The sequence below is a fragment of the Polistes dominula genome, unplaced genomic scaffold, assembly GCF_049000335.1.
Source record: "Polistes dominula isolate Pdom_NZ unplaced genomic scaffold, Pdom_raw_medaka contig_373, whole genome shotgun sequence".
Classification (NCBI taxonomy): Eukaryota; Metazoa; Arthropoda; class Insecta; order Hymenoptera; family Vespidae; genus Polistes; species Polistes dominula.
Window position 1 is genome coordinate 6,755,588 of NW_028300899.1, and position 19,528 is coordinate 6,775,115.

At 28.1% G+C, this 19,528-nt stretch overlaps 2 protein-coding genes across 3 annotated transcripts; one reads left to right on the top strand and one right to left on the bottom strand.

The window, feature by feature from the left end:
- The first annotated feature begins 35 nt into the window (after nt 1-35).
- Nucleotides 36-3,067, top strand: LOC107067697 (N(G),N(G)-dimethylarginine dimethylaminohydrolase 1). Of its 2 annotated transcripts, XM_015323438.2 has the most exons (6): nt 36-460; nt 657-759; nt 838-935; nt 1,696-1,752; nt 2,272-2,367; nt 2,451-3,067. In XM_015323438.2, exons 1-6 carry the CDS (start codon nt 203-205, stop codon nt 2,703-2,705), a joined length of 867 nt encoding a protein of 288 aa, XP_015178924.1. In that variant the 5' UTR covers nt 36-202; the 3' UTR covers nt 2,706-3,067. The 2 variants fall into 2 exon arrangements, with proteins under 2 accessions (XP_015178924.1, XP_015178925.1); XM_015323439.2 differs by lacking the exon at nt 1,696-1,752 and having other exon boundaries at nt 38-460.
- Nucleotides 2,645-19,360, bottom strand: Ncc69 (sodium chloride cotransporter 69). The gene is made up of 18 exons (XM_015323478.2): nt 19,109-19,360; nt 16,111-16,500; nt 10,024-10,183; nt 9,834-9,929; nt 9,557-9,751; nt 9,295-9,471; nt 9,077-9,216; nt 8,627-8,926; nt 8,321-8,546; nt 8,094-8,215; nt 7,864-7,999; nt 7,564-7,775; nt 7,249-7,490; nt 7,019-7,167; nt 6,438-6,768; nt 6,126-6,280; nt 5,923-6,031; nt 2,645-5,844 (listed from the first exon to the last, which is right to left on the bottom strand). Exons 2-18 carry the CDS (start codon nt 16,375-16,377, stop codon nt 5,709-5,711), a joined length of 3,153 nt encoding a protein of 1,050 aa, XP_015178964.2. The 5' UTR covers nt 16,378-16,500; nt 19,109-19,360; the 3' UTR covers nt 2,645-5,708.
- Between the last annotated feature and the right edge of the window lie 168 nt (nt 19,361-19,528).

The following is a 19,528-nucleotide window of genomic DNA, read 5'->3' on the forward strand; positions in this document are numbered from 1 at the left end:
AACGACTAAATTATAATATTTAGATGTTGGTAACATTGATCGTATTAATATAGTGTTGTTTTTACGTGAAACGTCAAATTGGTGTGTTCTCGTTGGTATAATTATAAAAAAAAAAACCGTAATCAGCGGTGTGATCAAATAATTGAGAAATCACTTGAACAAATTGTTTAGACATAATAAAAAATAAAAGTTTGCTATAGTCATGCCATTACATAGATATACTCATGCAATTTTATGTAGAATCCCTCTTTCATTGCGAACTAGAGGGGAGGTCACGCTTGACGAGGCTAGAAAGCAACATTTAGCATTAGCTCAATTATTACGTGAACTTGATATTGACGTTGTTGAAATGCCACCTGACGAAAATGCACCTCTTTGCGTTTTCGTCGAGGATATTGCCGTTGTTTGTAATGGTATTGCTCTAATCGCTCGGCCAACCGAATCATCTCGTCTAAAAGAGGTATCGACCTTGTTATCAAATTAACTTCTCATTTGACGAATATATATTTTTAAAACCACTCAACTCGCGCCTTATTGCTCTCAATTCTCATTTAACTTAATTTAAAGTCATTTCATTTATGTATATATATATATACATATTTCCTTTTTTTAAAATTAATATTACAATTTATAATAAATTTATGTTTTTATTTCAGATCGATACTATTAGGGCCGTTTTAAAAAAAGAATTAGAAATACCTTTAATAGAAATAGCTGATAAAAATGCTCGTTTAGATGGAGGAGATGTCTTGTTTACAGGTAATAATTAATAAAAGCTTATGTGTATGATATTATTTAGTAAATACATATATACATATATAAATTATTTGATTGTAGGCCGTGAATTTTTTGTCGGCTTGTCACATTTTACAAACGAAGCAGGTGCTCGTGCAGTAGCTGCAGCATTTCCTGAATATCCTTGTGTACCCATAAAGGTTTGTTGACAAAATGGGAACATTTGTATATTTGTTAAAAAATGCTTATTATTAATAATAATCTTTCATGAGTATAAAAGTAATGAATAATTGTTTCTAAAAATTGTTAATAATCTTTGTAAACTATACTAATGCTCGATAATGTGATACACGTTCATTTAAATTATTATAATTTAGAATTAATGGTACTTACGTATTAACTCCACCGCAACAAAATTCCGCTAATGCGCCAATCAACACCTTAAATTGTTGCGACAAATCATAGAATAAAAAACTTTATTTAAAATTGAAACACTTTCAAAATTCGAAACATTTTATTTATAAAAAGTAGTCAATCGGATTTCGATGGAAAATGGGCCGATATAGAATTTAACATAGATTCAAAACAATCTCTATTTTCTTTCACCTGATACTGTCGCCATATGAACTCTGATAAAAAAGATTCCAAATGATGCCTCGCATCTTGTTCTGTTTTTGGCAAATCCCAAATACGCATTTTCGTAGCACTAAAAAATGACGAAACCCTGACTGTTGCTATGTGCAAACAACAAGGTTGTTGTGTGCGAACAACAAGATTGCTCTTTATTGGCGCATTAGCTGAATTTTTACTGCGGTGACGTTAATACGTAAGTACCGAATTAATTTACAGCACATTTATCTTATTATTAAATATACAGTTACATATCATGGAATCAGAATGTGTCAATATTTGTAGACAAAAATCATACTCATACAACATATTTTTCATGATTCATTTAAGGTGGGTGATGGTGGCGAAGAGGTGATAGTGGAGAGTCTTACCTCAGCCCCTCTTCAGGTTTGGGTGCACTAGTTTGACTCTCTTATTATGCATATTACATTGAACAAAAAAAAAAAGTATTTCACAAATTAGAGAAATGATCGCACGTTTTATAAAAAACAAAAAAATAAAAAAACAGAAAGCAATAGACTTTTTTATTTGTTAAATAAAATTCTGCATACAAATGCAATGCAGAATATTTAAGCGATGCTTTAAAAAAATCAAAACTGATAATGCAAGTTAGCTTAGCATATTCGTGCACATGGAGTTCATAGCAAAGTTACTCACTCACCTTAGCACGCATTCCATTTTATTATCGACCTCTCAGTACTTTATTCTCTTTTTTTTTTTTTTTGCAGAAAATAATATTATCGCTCATTGATGCATAAATGCTTGAATCTTTGTAAATGATAACATTTATCAATGAAGTAGCTATGATATAAACACATGTACAGTTTTTTTTTCTTATACACTAATACACAAGCATTATAAATAGTTTGCAAAATGTAATAATAGTTATTTCTTTGATTTTTTAAGGTTGCAGAATCAAAACGTTTGAAATCATTAGTTTCTATGGCTGGACCTGATGTTATTTGCGTTGGTGCTGGCAAAGAATGTCAAGAAGTGTTAAAGGTAAATTAGATTTTATAAGTAACAATTGTTTGATCGTTTTGTCAGCAGTTTTATTATAGAATGAATTAATTGTGTTCGTATAGAGGATTGAACGAGAAGCAACGTACAGTTACCAGACATTAACTGTACCTGAAGATGCTGCTGCAAATGTTCTCTACGTCAATGGTACTCTAATTCATCGATCAGAGGATGAAATTCCTCAATCAAGTAAGGTTTTTATGGAGAAAATAGAATTTCCAACTAGATCATTACCTATGTCTGAATTAGCAAAGGTCAGTTCTGGTTTATCATCTTGTTGTTTGTTAGTACGCAGACCCAGACATATTCGCAGTATTTAAAAAAAAACAAAAAACCAAATACACACAGAAAAAAAGAATATAAAAAATAATAATAATATGAATAGCAAGACATATAATCTCAGTGAAATAGCCAGTACTTTAAACAAGTAAAAGAAGCTTTCTTTATGGGGCTGAACACGTATTAATTTAATCTAAGAAAGTTCATCTATCACTCTCTATAGCTTTTTATATCATTTTGATATCTGAAAGTATAAATTATAAAATTACATGAAAAAGTTAAGAAAGAACAAAAAAAAAATAATAATAATAATGAATAATATAATATATTTTAAGTTTTAAATATAAAGACAGAGCTAATATATACTTGATGCGTTTAAATTAAAAAAAAATAAGAAAAAAAATTACTAGTTTATATTGCCAATAGAATTATTTTGTATAATTTTTTTTTTGCTCTCTTGCCATTAATATATAATTTTTATTTTTCAATTTTATTTACAGTATTTATACCCATAGAGATACTACACTTAGAGCAGGCAAGCCAACATAAAACCTGTCGGCGAAGTAAAAAGAGATAGAACATGGGAGGTTAATGTTGGCTCTCTCTAACTTGCGCATGCGCCGGTACCGCATGAGTTAGAGAGAGACAACATCAACCTTTCGTTTTTTGCTGCTATATTCATGCAGAGACATTTCCACTTACACAACCGCCTATGGTTCGCCTACTCTATCTGTAATATCTCTATGTTTATACCATCATCGTGTAAAATCTTGTTATATTGTAGCAAATAACCATGACATTTATTACTAATTGTTATCATAATTTTACTATTCATTTTGTATTCGTATATTATTATTTTTTTTTTTTTTACAAAATAGTTAATTAATATTGTTTTATTTGATATGTAAAAATGATGCAAAGGACAGTATTTGTGATAATGATAAATATTGCACAATCTTTTTTATCATTATGCATATAAGGGGTTAGAATAAAGGAGACTTCTTTTTTTTTTCAAAATAAAATATTATTACGAATAATCGAGCAAAATCAAACCTTTTGCATTTAATATGAACTAGTATTTTACATTTAGACATTTTGCAAGAATATTTAAGACATTTTTAAGGACAAACTTGAGATTCTTTTTGTTTTTTTTTTTAAATATATATAATAATATTCTGACTCCCATAAATGCATTTACAACTAGTCGTTAAAACGTGTTCACAATTTATGCAATCAGAAAATTTATATATATATATACTTAGTAATAAAAAAAAAAAATATCCATTGATATTATCAGGTAGATTTATATTATACATGTCTTTTTAAAAAAGACATACAAAGAAATACGATATTATACATAATTAATATTATGTAGTTATTGTATCTGAAAGAGTAAATTTTTTCGAGGAAAACCATTGAAACAAATATTTCAAATACTTTCCAAATTATTTCTTTAACTGTTTTCACATATAGTTAAGTATATTATATATATATATATATATATATATATATATATATATCAATAAATTTGGCCGATTAGTTCTAATACAGTATCTATATTATATTTACAAAAAAAAAATACGTATATTATACAGTAGTACCGATGATTAAGAATTCCAAAATTTTCATATTACATTAATATTAATATATATATATTTAATTTAAGCTTTTCGCAATAAAAGGCACTTAGCTTAATTAAGGTCCTGTACACTAAAATTCATTTTGCTCTCTTTCTCTCTCTCTCTTTCTCTCTCTCTCTCTCTCTCTCTCACACACACACACACACACATAGTATTATATTATTTTATATTTTACAAGATAATTAACATCATATAATAGGAAAATATCATAATTAATAATGTACAAAACTATTATTAATTTTTTTACTATTTTTGTTTGTTTGTTTTATATATATATATATAAGTAAAATAACATTAAGTATAATATTATAGTTTGCATATTATATCCCTTTTTTCTTTGTTTACATTACTATCGTCTGTGCACAACAAGAGAAAAATACACAAATATCAAATACATTTAATTTTTTTTAATCATTGAAATACTGCTTCCCATTTTTAAACGTCATTTGATTAATACAGTCATAAAATGTTTTTTTTTTACGATATAATAGAATATTTTGCATGTTAAAAAAATGTTTTGTAATAGAAAATAAAAAACAAATTCAATTACAAAGTTTTAATATCATGTATCAATAGTTCTATCTTATTCATATTTATATATTATTTTTCATTTTAAGAGAAACAACGTTTAAAATGTAGAAAACACATTGAATTTATTGTAAAATTTAATCCTTATAAAAAAAACAATGATTCTTCATTAATATGTAAAAAAAAAAAAGAACTTTATATATACAGTACAATCTCACTAATTATTAAACTAACTATTAAAAACCAGAGAGTGCCGGATTATTGAAATGTTCAAATTACTGGATTATAGAGAAAAAAGTGATAAGTTTTGAGGTTAGACTGCTAGACGACGACACGGCGATGGAGCGCATAGGCATATAGGAGCGAGGGTGGCGCGGGCGGGGTGTGCCGGATTATTGGACGTATCGGTCTATTGAAGTGCCGGATTAGTGAGATTATACTATATATATAAAACCACCAATTATGACAAATTCAATAATAAAAAAAAATGAATTACAAACGCACAATGAGATAATTATTTATTATGATTATTATTATCTCATTATTGTTGTTAATCGTATTATTAAATATATATATATTCATATTATAAATTGACAAATCAAATTTGATCAATATGATGATGCATTTATCAGAATAAAAAACCATTAAAATAAAAAAAAGATAAAAGAGAATTTCAACGATACGATGCTTTTTATCTGTATAAATATGGTGTTCTAAAATTAGAATACATCTTCTTCCTGTTCAGTGATTTTGTTACACTCATCACATACATGTAATATGATAAAAGAGAAATTCGTCAATTAAATACGATTTCTGTCATGATATATATATATATCTCACCTGATATTTCTTTTTTTCTTTCTTTCATATTTATATTCAAGAATAAAATGTTAAGACAGACGTATGATTTCCTCGAACAAGTAAAAATGGCGGCATGTCACGCGTTAGGGATTCAAGCCATGCCATGTAAAGTGGTGCGGAAACTGCACCTTTTCGTGGCATTGGCAACGTCCTATATAAATTATTAAATTATATCATTTATACAGTAATATATAGAAAATGAAAAACAAATCTAATATGTTTTACTCACATAACAACTAAATTTGCTTCCATAGAATTTTCAAGCAACAATTCTCTCAATCTGAGATGTCTATTTGTTTTCTCTTTCATCGCAATAAGTTCGGATTCCTTTATGACGCCTAAAAAAGAACAAAATAATATACAAAAAAAAAATATTCTTTCAAGATTACACATTGGTAAAGTTTTAATCTTGTGATTAATATAAAAAATTACCATCGTCAGATTCTTTGGTATTATCGGATCCTTTGAAATCATTGATCAATGTGTCAAAGAAATTTTTTGTACTGTTTTGAGCTGGTTTAGATATATCCGGAATTACTTTTAATGCCGAATAATCTATCCGAAATTTCGACAAAAGACTAGCCATACTGAAAACATACAACATTTTATTACATACAATAATTGCTTTTGTTAAAATTAAAAGAATTTTGTTAAAAAAAAAAAATAATAATAAAAGTATATAATAATAATAAATATAATAATAATGAAAAGTATATAATAATAAAAATAATAAAGAAAACATACTTCCTTTGTTCGTACTCGAGTTCTGAATATTTATTCGCAAGAGCAAAAACTCTTAATTTACTATTCGACCAATTACGCCTCGTACTAATAATATAAGGTAATAAAAGTGTTAAACCACCATCGTCATATAACCACCAAACATCAATTGTTCCCTTTTTTTGTTTCTTTTGAAATAATGCAACAGCATTAAATAGTTCCTTTCCTATGGGATTAACATTTTGTTGATTTTCACGAGATTGTTCGCTCGCCCATGGATTTGGATATTCGTTAACTACTTTTGAACGTTTTGGAGCAGGACTTCCTGGTATTGAAATGTCTGAAGTACTACTGGCTAAAAGAAAAAAGATCAGAATTAATTATTATCATCATATATATGTGGGATTCGTGAAAAAATTGGACCGCTGGACTCTTACTGGACCGGGGGACTCGAACCACGGATCTTTCGCTTTCCGGGTGATTGTTCTTTTAACCAATTGTGCTATCCAGGGCCCACCGACTAATCCTTCTCACGGATGCCCAATAAGTTTGGCATGGAGGTGCTCGTCCCACATATATTTTATAAAATAATAATAAGTATTTACCTTGACTAAGTTGAGAGAAACTTTGATTTGCTGGTAAAACCACAGGAGTAAATCTTTTTTGTTCCTCAGCTTCAGTTATAACTCCACTACTGTCTAATCCTTCACGAATTCGTAATAAAGCTACAGCTATATGCATATCTAATGCTTTGCTATAAAAATGACACGGTAATAAATAATTTTTTTCTTTTATGTCCAAGTATAGAAAGACATTTTAAAAATGTAACACTTACTGCATGGTATTAAAGTACATGTTCAAATTCTCTCGCGAACAGCAGGCCCAATCTTGTTTATAACCCATCAATAAAATATTAGGTTTCATTTTTCCCAAACCGGCAGCTTGTAAAAGAGAAGTAGCACCATCTTGAAAATTGGCACCATCGACCACGGAATAAAATGCTTTTATTTTATTCGCTCTGAACCACGAAGTACATTTCGCTACCATGTTATTGCGTGTTTTGTACGATATCGATGACTACAAAATACACAACGATTAATTAATCTGATAAAAGAATATAAATATATGTGTTCATAATTATTGTTCATACTTCTACAATGTGTCCACAAATAAATAAACTTTGATTTTTCGTAATGTTATGAGCAAAATCGACTAACGACACTCTCGTGGATGGTATTCCAGTAAGAACTAATAATTGGGGCCTGTAATTTTTGACATGTTCTTCTACCCTATCTAATTGTTGAATCGCTGTTAAGGCATTGTTGTACGATTGGGCTTGCGTGGTAGATCCCCAATTTACATCTATAATTAAAAATATTCAATTAATCCAACGAAACTTGTTACAATTGCAAAGATTAAACTATTTGCAAAAATGATTTATCAAATTTACCAGGCTTCCTATACGAGACTACCAAATATAGCGCTAGAACTATGAACAAGGTAATCAAGGCTGTCCACCATGAGATCAAGAACATCACAGAAACGCATAGAATAGCACCGGCAAGACTGAGCCACATATTGTAATACTGAAATACATCAAGAAAAAATCATTTCGACTAACGGGATACTACTTATGTTTATAATCTTTATTACAAAGAAAAATAGGTGAAGTGCAACTACCTTAAATGTTGGCCGCCAACCAATTGGTCTTGCTAGAGAAGCATGGAAAGTACTGAAATTAATAAGAGTGTATGCAGCCAAGAAGAAATTTGATATCAGTGGAGCGATAACGTTTAACTCTCCTGAAAAAATATAAATAAAAATAATTGTCAATTGTCAATGCATCGTTATAAAACAAATATACTAATATACTAATATATACTAATATATATGAAGTATATGTTTACCGATTAGTATAAAAGAAAAGGCAATAACGAAAGTAAGACAATATCCGCGAATAGGTTCCTTATCTTTTTTCCCGCTAAACCATCCTATTCCAGGATAAAGATTGTCAAGACAGAGAGCTTGAAATACTTTTGGTGCTGAGACCAAAGAAGCTAAGGCACTTGATAGGGTTGCTGCGAAACAGCCAGCATAAATAAAAGGACCAAAAGCGGCTACTAATTCGATTACCTATAAATAATTATTGATTCGTTCATAATAAATCTATCTGTCTCATTTCTAAACTCTCGGATCTTAATTATAAAACAAACCTGAAAGCTATTATGAGTTCCATAGTTACATCCGGACGTACAATTAAATTTGGTATCATATATACTCCAAATAGTTTCGTTCCAATTTCCAGTAATGGTCAAATTTTCTGCTGAAGTGTCGTTACTTACGTCAAATAACGATTGCACGATGTAAGAATTATTAACAGTTCTTATGTCACTTATTTCACCGGAAGCGTCTCGCATGACGCTACCTCCAACCATAATTGCCATAAGAATATACGATAATGTTGTTAATAATATCGCTAGTAAAGTTCCCTTAGGTATAGCCGATTGTGGATCCTATTTAAAAATAGAACGGTAAGTCAAATAAAATATAAATAATTAAAACGGATCTTAAAATTGCGAATATATTCAACAAATTTGTTTTTTGTGTAATAAGATTTTTTTTTTTAATAACGTTGTTTTCTGCAGACGAAAGGACTAAATCACCTTCAAGTCACCGGATATATTCGCACCTGCCAGGATACCTGTTGCTGCCGGAAAGAAGATAGCGAGGACTGAAAAAAAATCATGATGCACTCCTTCGCTGTATCTGTAATCCGGCTTGAAATTCTCCACAAATAAGTTGGCTAGAAAAAAGAAAACAGAAAAAAAACAAATAAAAATACAGAAGATGAGGAAGGAAAAAAAAGAAAAATATAATTTACCATTATATCCTATAAATCCTTTGGCTTTTTCTGCGTCACTCTTGGGCCCAATAATAGTGCCAATCATAAAATCAAAAATGGCTAGAAGAAGTATGATCAGAAGAAAGACTTGAGCTTTGGCTTCCCACTCTAAACCAATCATTATGACCACAAGAAGGATAACTATGGTCAAGCTACCTGTTTAATGAAAAGATAACAATCATTACGGATTTATTATTGGATTTTTGTTTTCATTTTTTAAAAGGAGATATTTTAATCGAACCTATAATTTTCATATCCCAGCTGCCACAGTCAAGTATGCACAGTTGATATGATTTAAGACAATTCAAAACTAAACTTTCGCAAAACCCTACTACATACATTGCACAGGCAACTGCATTTGCTAAAGAAAATATTAATCCTATGGCACCACCAAATTCAGGACCAAGTGAACGGGATATCATATAATATGTTCCACCTAAAATAAATAATAAATTGAATATTAATTGATATAGTTTGCTATGTCACATAGTGAGTTAATTAAAATTTTGTGTAAATACCTGCTTTTATCAATCCGTTCGTACTAATGGCTGACATCGATAAACACGTTATGGTCGTTACTACTGTAGTTGTGAGAATTAAAAGTATAGCTTGTCCTACAAAATCATATTTTTAAATGAAAATAATACTTGATAAATCATAAGGATTATTTTATATATATATATATATATATATATACTTGATATTCACCTATACCAGTATGAGCAACTACCCAAGAAAGTCGAAGGAATAGCATAACCCCCCATATGTTTAGGAGGCATCTCATTAAAACTCCTTGAATCCAACCAAATTTGACACCCGATACCGGTAATTTTACATCTGTTATGGGCAGTGTGTTCGAGCCGGATGTCTATATTTATATAAACAAAAATAAAAAAAATCAAATACAAATGTATACATTTCTTTCATGAATTCCATTTGAATTCAAACGAGAAATCAACATCGAACATCTTAAATTAACAAGAATAATCCTTTTTTTAACGATTGCATAAACATAATCAAAGCGTTAAATGCAATTACCGATTAACTTAAGCGAAAATAATAATCGTCTTCGTTTTTATTATAGCGATATATGTAATTGATAAACGCCGCAAACTCTCAAGGCCGAAAATCGACGAGATTAACGTGCGATTAACGTCAATTTACTTAACGTTCAAGATGATTGTTAAATAAATAATGGGATCTTAAGATGGGTTGGAATGGAAAAATATCGAATTTGATTGACAAAAAGAAAGAATGAAAGAAAGAAAGAAAGAAAGAAAGATGCATTACATATGAATCTTTCTCTCTCTCTCTCTCTCTCTTTTTCTATGCAGACGTTATGCGTAAATTGAGATTTAGAGGTGGTTATCGACATTGAAGGTGATTCGTCTAGAGGAAGGGTCGTCCGCGAGTCACCCAATGAAGACTAACGATTTACGTAATGATGCTTCATATATATATATATATATATATATACATATATGTATATTATGTACAACACGCCCAGCATCGGAATGCTTTTTACAAAAGAAATTCAAAGACGTTTGTTTTGTTTTTCAAGTTCAGTAAGATTGCATTGGATATTAAAATGATCGTACAACGATATCAAATTAATTGCAGTTGGTAGTTTCACCTCGAGAAGAAGCCCTAAATGGAATTAAGTAACATATATATCCAATAAAGAACAGGACAATCCAAATAAAGCCAGTAAGCAATCGGATTTGTTTGTGAAATGTCATAACAGTTAAACACAAATAAAAAGATTAGAATAAAACATTGAATAATTTATCAAATTTTTGTCATATAGTTGACCCCCTGCGACACACACACATCAGAATTTCTATAGCGACTCTTAAAAGATACGCTGGCTCGTTTCGTCCAATTATTTCCCGTTATATCCACGAATATCTTGCCTTGGACTCTACTATAATTACGAAATTATTCTTGCACACCTCCGCAGATCCGATCCGATCCCCGGTGACACTTTGCCCTCTGCAAATAACAGTCAATGCATCTGCAACTATCTGAGGGCTATTTTTTTTTTTTTTTTACTTTTAATTTGTAATTTTATTTTGTCTTAACGAAAACGTTGAGGCATGAAAATTGAAATTGATTCAACCAATCTAGAAAAAGAAATGAAAAAAGGAGGGATTAAGTTTAGTCGATCATCTTGGATTTTTGATCGTGTCAAATGTGTTACGTTATGAATGCGTTAAGCGCTTAGACATTTCGTGACATGTGCCGCGATAGTGAAATAATAACGAACGCTTAACCCTCGCAACATAATGTATTCGAAGCACGCGATTTCCTATATTAAGTCCGATGTAGGTATATATATATGTATGTACCTAAGTATGCTTGACAATTCGGATCAACGACTGATGGTGTTTCTATTTTCTGAATCATTGTGTTATTATCATCACTATATATCAATAAAGACTTCTAATTATTTCTTGTTTTTTTTTTTTTTAAGTGAAAACTTCTTTAGAATCAGGGTGATTTGAAAATCGTGAAACGGAAGAACGTGAAACCGATGAAACAAAAATAATGAATTAATTAATAAAATTCAATATATAATTTAATTCTATATATTAATTAATTAATTAATAAAATTCTATATATAAAAATTCAGTGTAACAATATGTTTGTCCACTAATAATTCCGAAACTACTCAACTTATTTTAATGAAATTTATTTTATTTCACGTGATTTTTTCCAACTTAGCACATAGCACAATTTTTATCGCGATTTTTTTTTATTATTATTTTTTATTACTAATTTAAAGATTTTTATTTAGAGGTTATCTAGGTTCTGTAAGGTTCTTTCAATAGATGGCGCTGTATTACAATTCAATTGTTTCGATATATTCATGTTTAGAAGCTTGGTTTTCTTTGAAGGTTTCACTTCTACCGTGTGTGATCTGTGCACAGATCTGTTTTTTTTTATTAAATCTTTACACTCTTTACATTTCTTACTAAAGTAAGATTACTAACAGATAAGAATATAATAATAATAATAATGAAAGAAAAAAATGTTATAAACTACTATGACTCATACATATATCTCTCTTTCTTTCTTCTCTTTCTCTCTGATAATAATCGTTCGTTTGCGATGATTACTTTGTGCACACATTACGTTGGCCTTCCTTATGGATCTCGTTTAAACATTTAACAACGCCGCTTCTGTTAGTAAGGGGTAGAGAGAGACACAGCATTATGTTGAAGACGCCGAAAAGAAATTCATTTTTCAAACTACAAGAATAAGATTTACATTTTAATTTTATGTTACATATGTTAAGATTGTTAATAGATGATAATTATTGTATCATTTATCAATGATCCTTTCTTAAGAATCAATCTGCAAGTTGTTACTATATAAATAAATGTAAATATTTATGCATATGTTGGTTGTATACTGCATGCATAGTTAATGAAAAACATTCCTCGTGTCTTCTAACATTTTCCGCATGTTTCATAAAACACAACGATAAATTTGTAAAAGATTAATGAAAAATTAATTCCACGAGAGAGAGAGAGAGAGAGAGAGATAATGGTTCGTTGTGTAATTATTATCGTCATGACATAAAAATTCTTCATCTGTGTATATTGTTATTAATTCTTTTCTCTTGTTTGATTTTTTTTATATATTTTTTTCCTCTTTGTTTCTCATCGTTTAAAATTCCCTCTCTAAATTTATTTTTTTTTTATTTCGTTTAAACCGCACGACTAGAAGAAAATTATCAGAGAGAAAAACTTTGTAAAGATTGTCATTTTATTTTCTTTGATAATTTTTTTTCCTTTTTTTTTTAATGTACGGTTAACACGTTTCGTATATTAAATATTGTCAAGTTTAAAGAATATTGAAACAAAACATCTTTTTGGTATTTTTGGTTTCTATTGGTGTTGAGCTACAATTTTTTTTTGCAATTCATTGTTAGATACTAAAAAAAACTATTCTGCTTTTTTTTCAATAAATTAATATATTAAAATAATTTTGTAAATGTTTTTTATCTTTAAAGTAATGAATCCAACAAGTGAATATTAACAAAATTGTAATAAATTTGTATAAAAATTCCCACATAACATAACAACTTTCTGAAAACTTTCTAAAACATTTCTTGACAAGGTTTTAAACCTATTAAAAAGGTTTCTAAAAAGAATCTACAAAGTAAAATGTCTTGAAATATTTTTAACAAATCTTTTTGCAAGGTTTCTGCAAGGTTTCATAGAAATACTTTTAAACATTTTAATTACTCTATCAGTAAAAAAATTTAGAAATGTTTTTTCAAATATTTTTGTAAAATCTTTTATGAATCTTTTTCAATATATTTTAGAATGATGCCTGCTAGGTTTCTGAAAGATTTTTTTGGAAATATTTTACGAAAACTTTCGCTGAAAGATTTCAAAACCTTTCGTGTTATGTGGATAATTCAACGATTTACAAATTGGGGGGTTGGTTGGTAAATGGTGTGTATCTAAAAATAAAGAAATCATTTGTTATTCATTTGTTGTAATATTTTTTTTCCTTTTTATTCAAATGAAAAAGAAGACCATTATTACCGTCTGTAAATTTGATCATCTGTTATCGTTCATGGCGTTAATAACAACCGCGTGTTTTCTTTCTCGATCTCGAAAGATCTTTTCTTCGTCGTAGTTTCAAGATGATGCTTTAATTGACTGACAGAACGTGAGGGTCTTCATTTTGACCCAACACAGTTTACGAATGACCATTTCATAAACGACAAAATTTCAATATCATCGTCATCTATGACATCATTAAACGATATACGTATATTATACGTACGTACACGATATTTTTTTCTTTTTTCTTTCCTTCTCGAACCTCTAGTTTCTTTTTTTGCTAGTTTCTTTTTTTGCTATTTTCTCTAATGTATATATACATTAGGGAATATATATATCAACAACTTTCTAACTTAAACGAGTTAAACGATTTCTCTAATAGAAAAATATACGATTAGTGTACAGTGAAAATAAAAAGTATTAATATTATAATATTATAGTAATATTAATATATATAGTATAATATTATAATATAATATATAATATTACTATACTATAATAGTTATACTAATATAATTTATAATACTATATATATATACTATATAATATTAATACTAATATATTGTAATATTAATAGTATAATATTACTATAATTATATATATAATATTATAATATTATATTAATAGTATAATATTATTACACTAATATTAATATACTACTTAATTACTAAATAATATAATATTAATACTAATTATTACTAAATTAATTATTATTAGTTTTTAGTATTACTTTTTTTGTATTTTATTATAATATTATAATAAACGAACAAAAGTAAACGAACAAAAAAAAATGTAATTTGTTTCAGTTTTTTACAGTGCCCTCTTTAATTGTACAATTCGTTTGTTTACCTATGAATATGGTTTTATCTTTGTTAGACACTGTATATATAAAAGTCTTAAAAAAAAAAAAAAAAAGAAAAAGAAGGATTAGCTGCACATAGATAGAAAAATATTTATAAGTCGGAAACTTTTATTTCTGCTGATGTTAAACATTCTCTTTTTTTTTTTCATTCTAAACGTGAGCTTATACTACAGCAGAAATACAATTTACGATGATTGGATATCGTGAATTTAAAATATACTAAATAAAAAAAAGGAAAAATAATTTACTTTACATGTCTCGTCGTGATTTTGTTAAAATATTGAAAATAAATTTGAAAAGTTTCTAATTTATCATAGTATAATATCCAATATTTAAATATTTATTATATTTATATTTATTCAAATTAAATTAAATTTATTAAATTTAAAATATAGTTATATAATATATATATATATATATATATATATGTATATTAGGGTGGGTCAAAAAAATGACTTTTTTTTTTTTCAAGTGCCACGGAAAAATGGGTTGCTAGACACCTTAAACAAATTGTCACCAAATATGAGCTCTTAATTTTAATAGGAAGATCCTCCGCATCGCAGTTTTTTATTTTTTTTTCAGTCCAATAGATTAAAATTCCTTTCTCATTATTTAATGATTGTACAGAAAAATGTTCTGGACGAATTTTGTAGGAAATTTAATGCTCTACAAAAAAGGTATCTTATATTTTTTCCGTAAACCTCACCATTTGAATGATATTGAAGATTTAAGTTTCATTATTTTAAGACAAATTTCATTTTTGTTTATGAATTTTATAACTCGACAATAAATTCTAAAATTCTAAAGACAAACTTTCATGTGTACTGATTTTTGTCTCTGAATATCTTTTGAACGCTTAATTTTATCGCCAAAACATAAGACACCATTTTTATAGAGCAGTTAATTTCCTACAAAAATTTGTATTGCGCATTTTATAATAGTCATTTATAGTCATTTTTTATATTATATATAATTTATAATTATATTAATATAATTATTATATAAGTCATTTTTTTGACCCACAATATATATATATATATATATATTATTATATTTATTATTTATTCTTATAGTTATTTAGTATTAGTTATTTATATATTATATATATAACTGTATAAATAAAATAGTTGTATAATTTTTACGAATTCTAATTCTAACCAGTTAAAATCTCTCTGAAAGATATTTTTTTCATTATTTATTTTAGAGGACGAACAACCTATTCATTAAATACTAGAAATAGGATACTATGAAAAGCAGGTAGAAAGTATCCTTTTTCATCCTCTTATTGATTTGAGTACAAAGAAAAGGAAAGAAAAGGAAAAAAAATGTTTGTAATATAAGAAAAACTTGTACCTTGTTAAGGAGAGTAGGATTGTGGAGTTCATCGAGGGATGGTCTGTGTGCAGCTTGAATGCTCATAATGTTTCTATAGTTGTCGAGCCTAGGTAAAGCTTCTCTGGTCATATGTCTCAAAGATTTTTTCGTTTCCTGTTCACCCAAAAGACTTGTCCGACCTTCTACACTGTCCACTCGATTAACGAGAAATCTTGTTCTTCTAAGAGGATTCAACTCAACCGTCTCAGAATCTGTATCTCCATTTATACCATTTTCGTGCGCCATATTTATGGTTTTTATTTTTTTCTTCTTCTTCTTCTTCTTGTTATTAAAACTTGGTTTTAAAATTAAAAATTAAATTCTTTCTGTCGGAGTCGTCACCTTCTTCGATTAATCCTCTTCGAATTCCTGTTAAACAAAATATAATCGGATAAATGAAATGGAATAATAAATAAATGGTTAAAAATAGAAATGAAAAGTAATAATCCTTTCTTCCATGAAATTGTGATTATCGAGTAATCGATCGATATCTAATCGTTCGTCTTACTTACCCTTGACCGTTAATCACAATTACATACTTAAAAAGAGTACCCGCTTGACTTATAGACAATTAGGAAATTATACTTATTTATTAGCCAGAATGCATAATTACTCTCTTCTAGCACGTTATAATGCGAGACTCATTTAATCAAATCAAATTAATTATTCCTTTTAATTAACACGATTCATCTTACTGTCCAACTTATATATCTCATATTTAAGTTTTATCCTTAACACCTGACCTATCTAATTAACCGATCAAATTAATTCAACCGAAGTATTATAACATTGTCTAATTATTTTTTTTGTTAATAAATGAAAAACTATGTCTTTAACACTAGATTTACAAACTGAACCAATTTGACTTATTTCTAATTGTTTTTATACATATATATTTAATAATAAGAAGAATTATATATAAATATTAATATATATAAATATTATATATAAATATATATTATAATAAATATATATAATATATATATAAAATAAAATATAAATAAAATATAAATATATATAAATATATATTATAATATTATATATAAAATATTATTTTGTGTGTAAAAATATTATATTATAATATTTAATATTTAATAATGTAGGGGGGGCCTTCGGGGTAAAAACCCTAAAGGGGAATACCTGAAAAATAAACTTCTTCTTCTTCTATTTAATATTTAATATATATAATATTATTTTATAATATTTAAATATAATATTAAATATTATAATATAATATAAATAATAATCTATATATAATATATAATAATAAATAATAATATAATATAAAAAAATTAAATATTATAATATAATATTAAATATTATATTTATATATTATAATAATTATAAGATAATTTAAATATTAATTCCTACTGTTAAAAAACATTGAACAAAACATTCGTAAATCTAATTCTCTAAAGAGAACACAGGTAAGTTCAAATATAAATTACAAAATTATACAATTTTATGAATTAAAAAGAAAGATTTGAAATACTTAAAATAATTTAAATTGTTTCAATATATGTATATATATAAATAAAAATGACAATATTCGATTTAATTAGATCAAACAAGACGTTTTCTATTTGCGTTTCTCTTGTCGCCAATTCATTAACCATTTATATATTTTAATGACGACCTCGAGATATATGTTGACAATTTAACGCAATTCAAGGACCAACGAAAATTTCTTTTATTTTTGCTTATGTCAATTGAAAAGCATTTAGAAATATGTAACAATAATTTAATCACCAATATTTAATATGAATTTTTATTCAATTTATTTACAATCAACAATGATAATATAAATAAATGATGATCGAAATGAAATCGTGTTTAAGAATTTGAATTATAAAATGAAATCATCGATGAAAGTATGGGTGAAATATTTGTTTAAAAAAAAAAAAAAAAAAAAAAACTGATTGAAAATTAGAGTGACACGCATGCTCGAAGAAGACACGTGTGTGTTTTCAACTTTTACAACGTGTAAAGAATTAAAAGTTGAACGAAAAAGAGAGCAATAGTAATCGTATGTTCCAAGAACATCGTAATCGTTGTGTTTGCCGAATACATGAGTAATGCATGATTGCTCAAACGTAGAAAAAGGAAATGCATTCGTCTAAAGAGGACATATTTTTTGTCGAACATTTAATTAAAGCGCGAGATTGAAATGTGACGAATCGAAGGTGAAGACAAAAAAAATAAAAATAAAATGAAAATAATGTAAGATGTTATGCCGTTGTTGCAACCCTTATGATTCCTCCCCCTGTCATCTCACTAAAGGATGAAAAAAAATCATTTTTGTACGATAAAAAGTTCCTAAACCTTTTTTTCTCTACACAATGTCAATGACGAGAAGTCGATAGTTGTATGGTGGTGGTGGTGATGGTGGTGGTGATGGTGGTGGTGATGGTGGTGGTAGTAGTAGTAGAATAGAAATAGAAAAAGGAATAAAAAGGAGAGAGAGAACTATGAAAATTCTTAAGTTCAAGGGTAACACGAAGAGAAACCCTCTTTCTTAACGATGCCCAAATTCTTCGCCATTGTGTACAACGTACCATTGAAAAATCATCTGTCAAATGGGGGTCGAATTTCAAAAAAGAAAATCTAAAGAAAGGAAAAACGCTACTGCGCTCTGGCGTCATTTTAACGAAAGAAAACTTTCGAACGAATCGGTTATATTTCTTTGTACAATGAGACAAAAGAGAGAAAAATTAGAAACTAATCGAAAAATTTAATCAAACAAATGATAGCTTTTGACTTTACCGACAATGATTAGTTTTTTGAATGTAGTCTATTTATATCTAAACATATATGTGCATCTACGAGTATTGATAGCAATATAATTAACAGAATACAGACTGTACTACTTCTACTACTACTACTACTACTACTACTACTATTACACACAACCCTTGAATATAACCTTCTCTTTTTATATACAAATATAATTTTGATGTTCTTCATCTTTTGTTTTTACCTTTTTATTGAGATCGTCTAGATGTAATCTCTATAAAGAGTCCCGTTATAAATATCGTCACGATCACGTATATATATCTCCCTCTTTGTACACGTGCTATTATTTCTATTGAACATATATACACGCGTACTCGAACCGGGTGCCGGGTGTAACGGACGCTTTTCTCGTTCAAAAAAAAATCAAGTAACTTCTACCACATATCATAACGCCGCGACAGCTCAACTGTCACTGACAACCGCTACAAGCGCGGCAAGCAGTTACCCTCTCCCCACCAAGAATCCCGTTACTACTACCCCCCCCCCCATCAATACCACTACCACTATAGCTGCGCGCGTTACCACCATAGCTGCGCGTTACCACCATACGATTAGTCTTTATTATACTCACACAAACTCAAATACTATGTCCTATACTACTTTT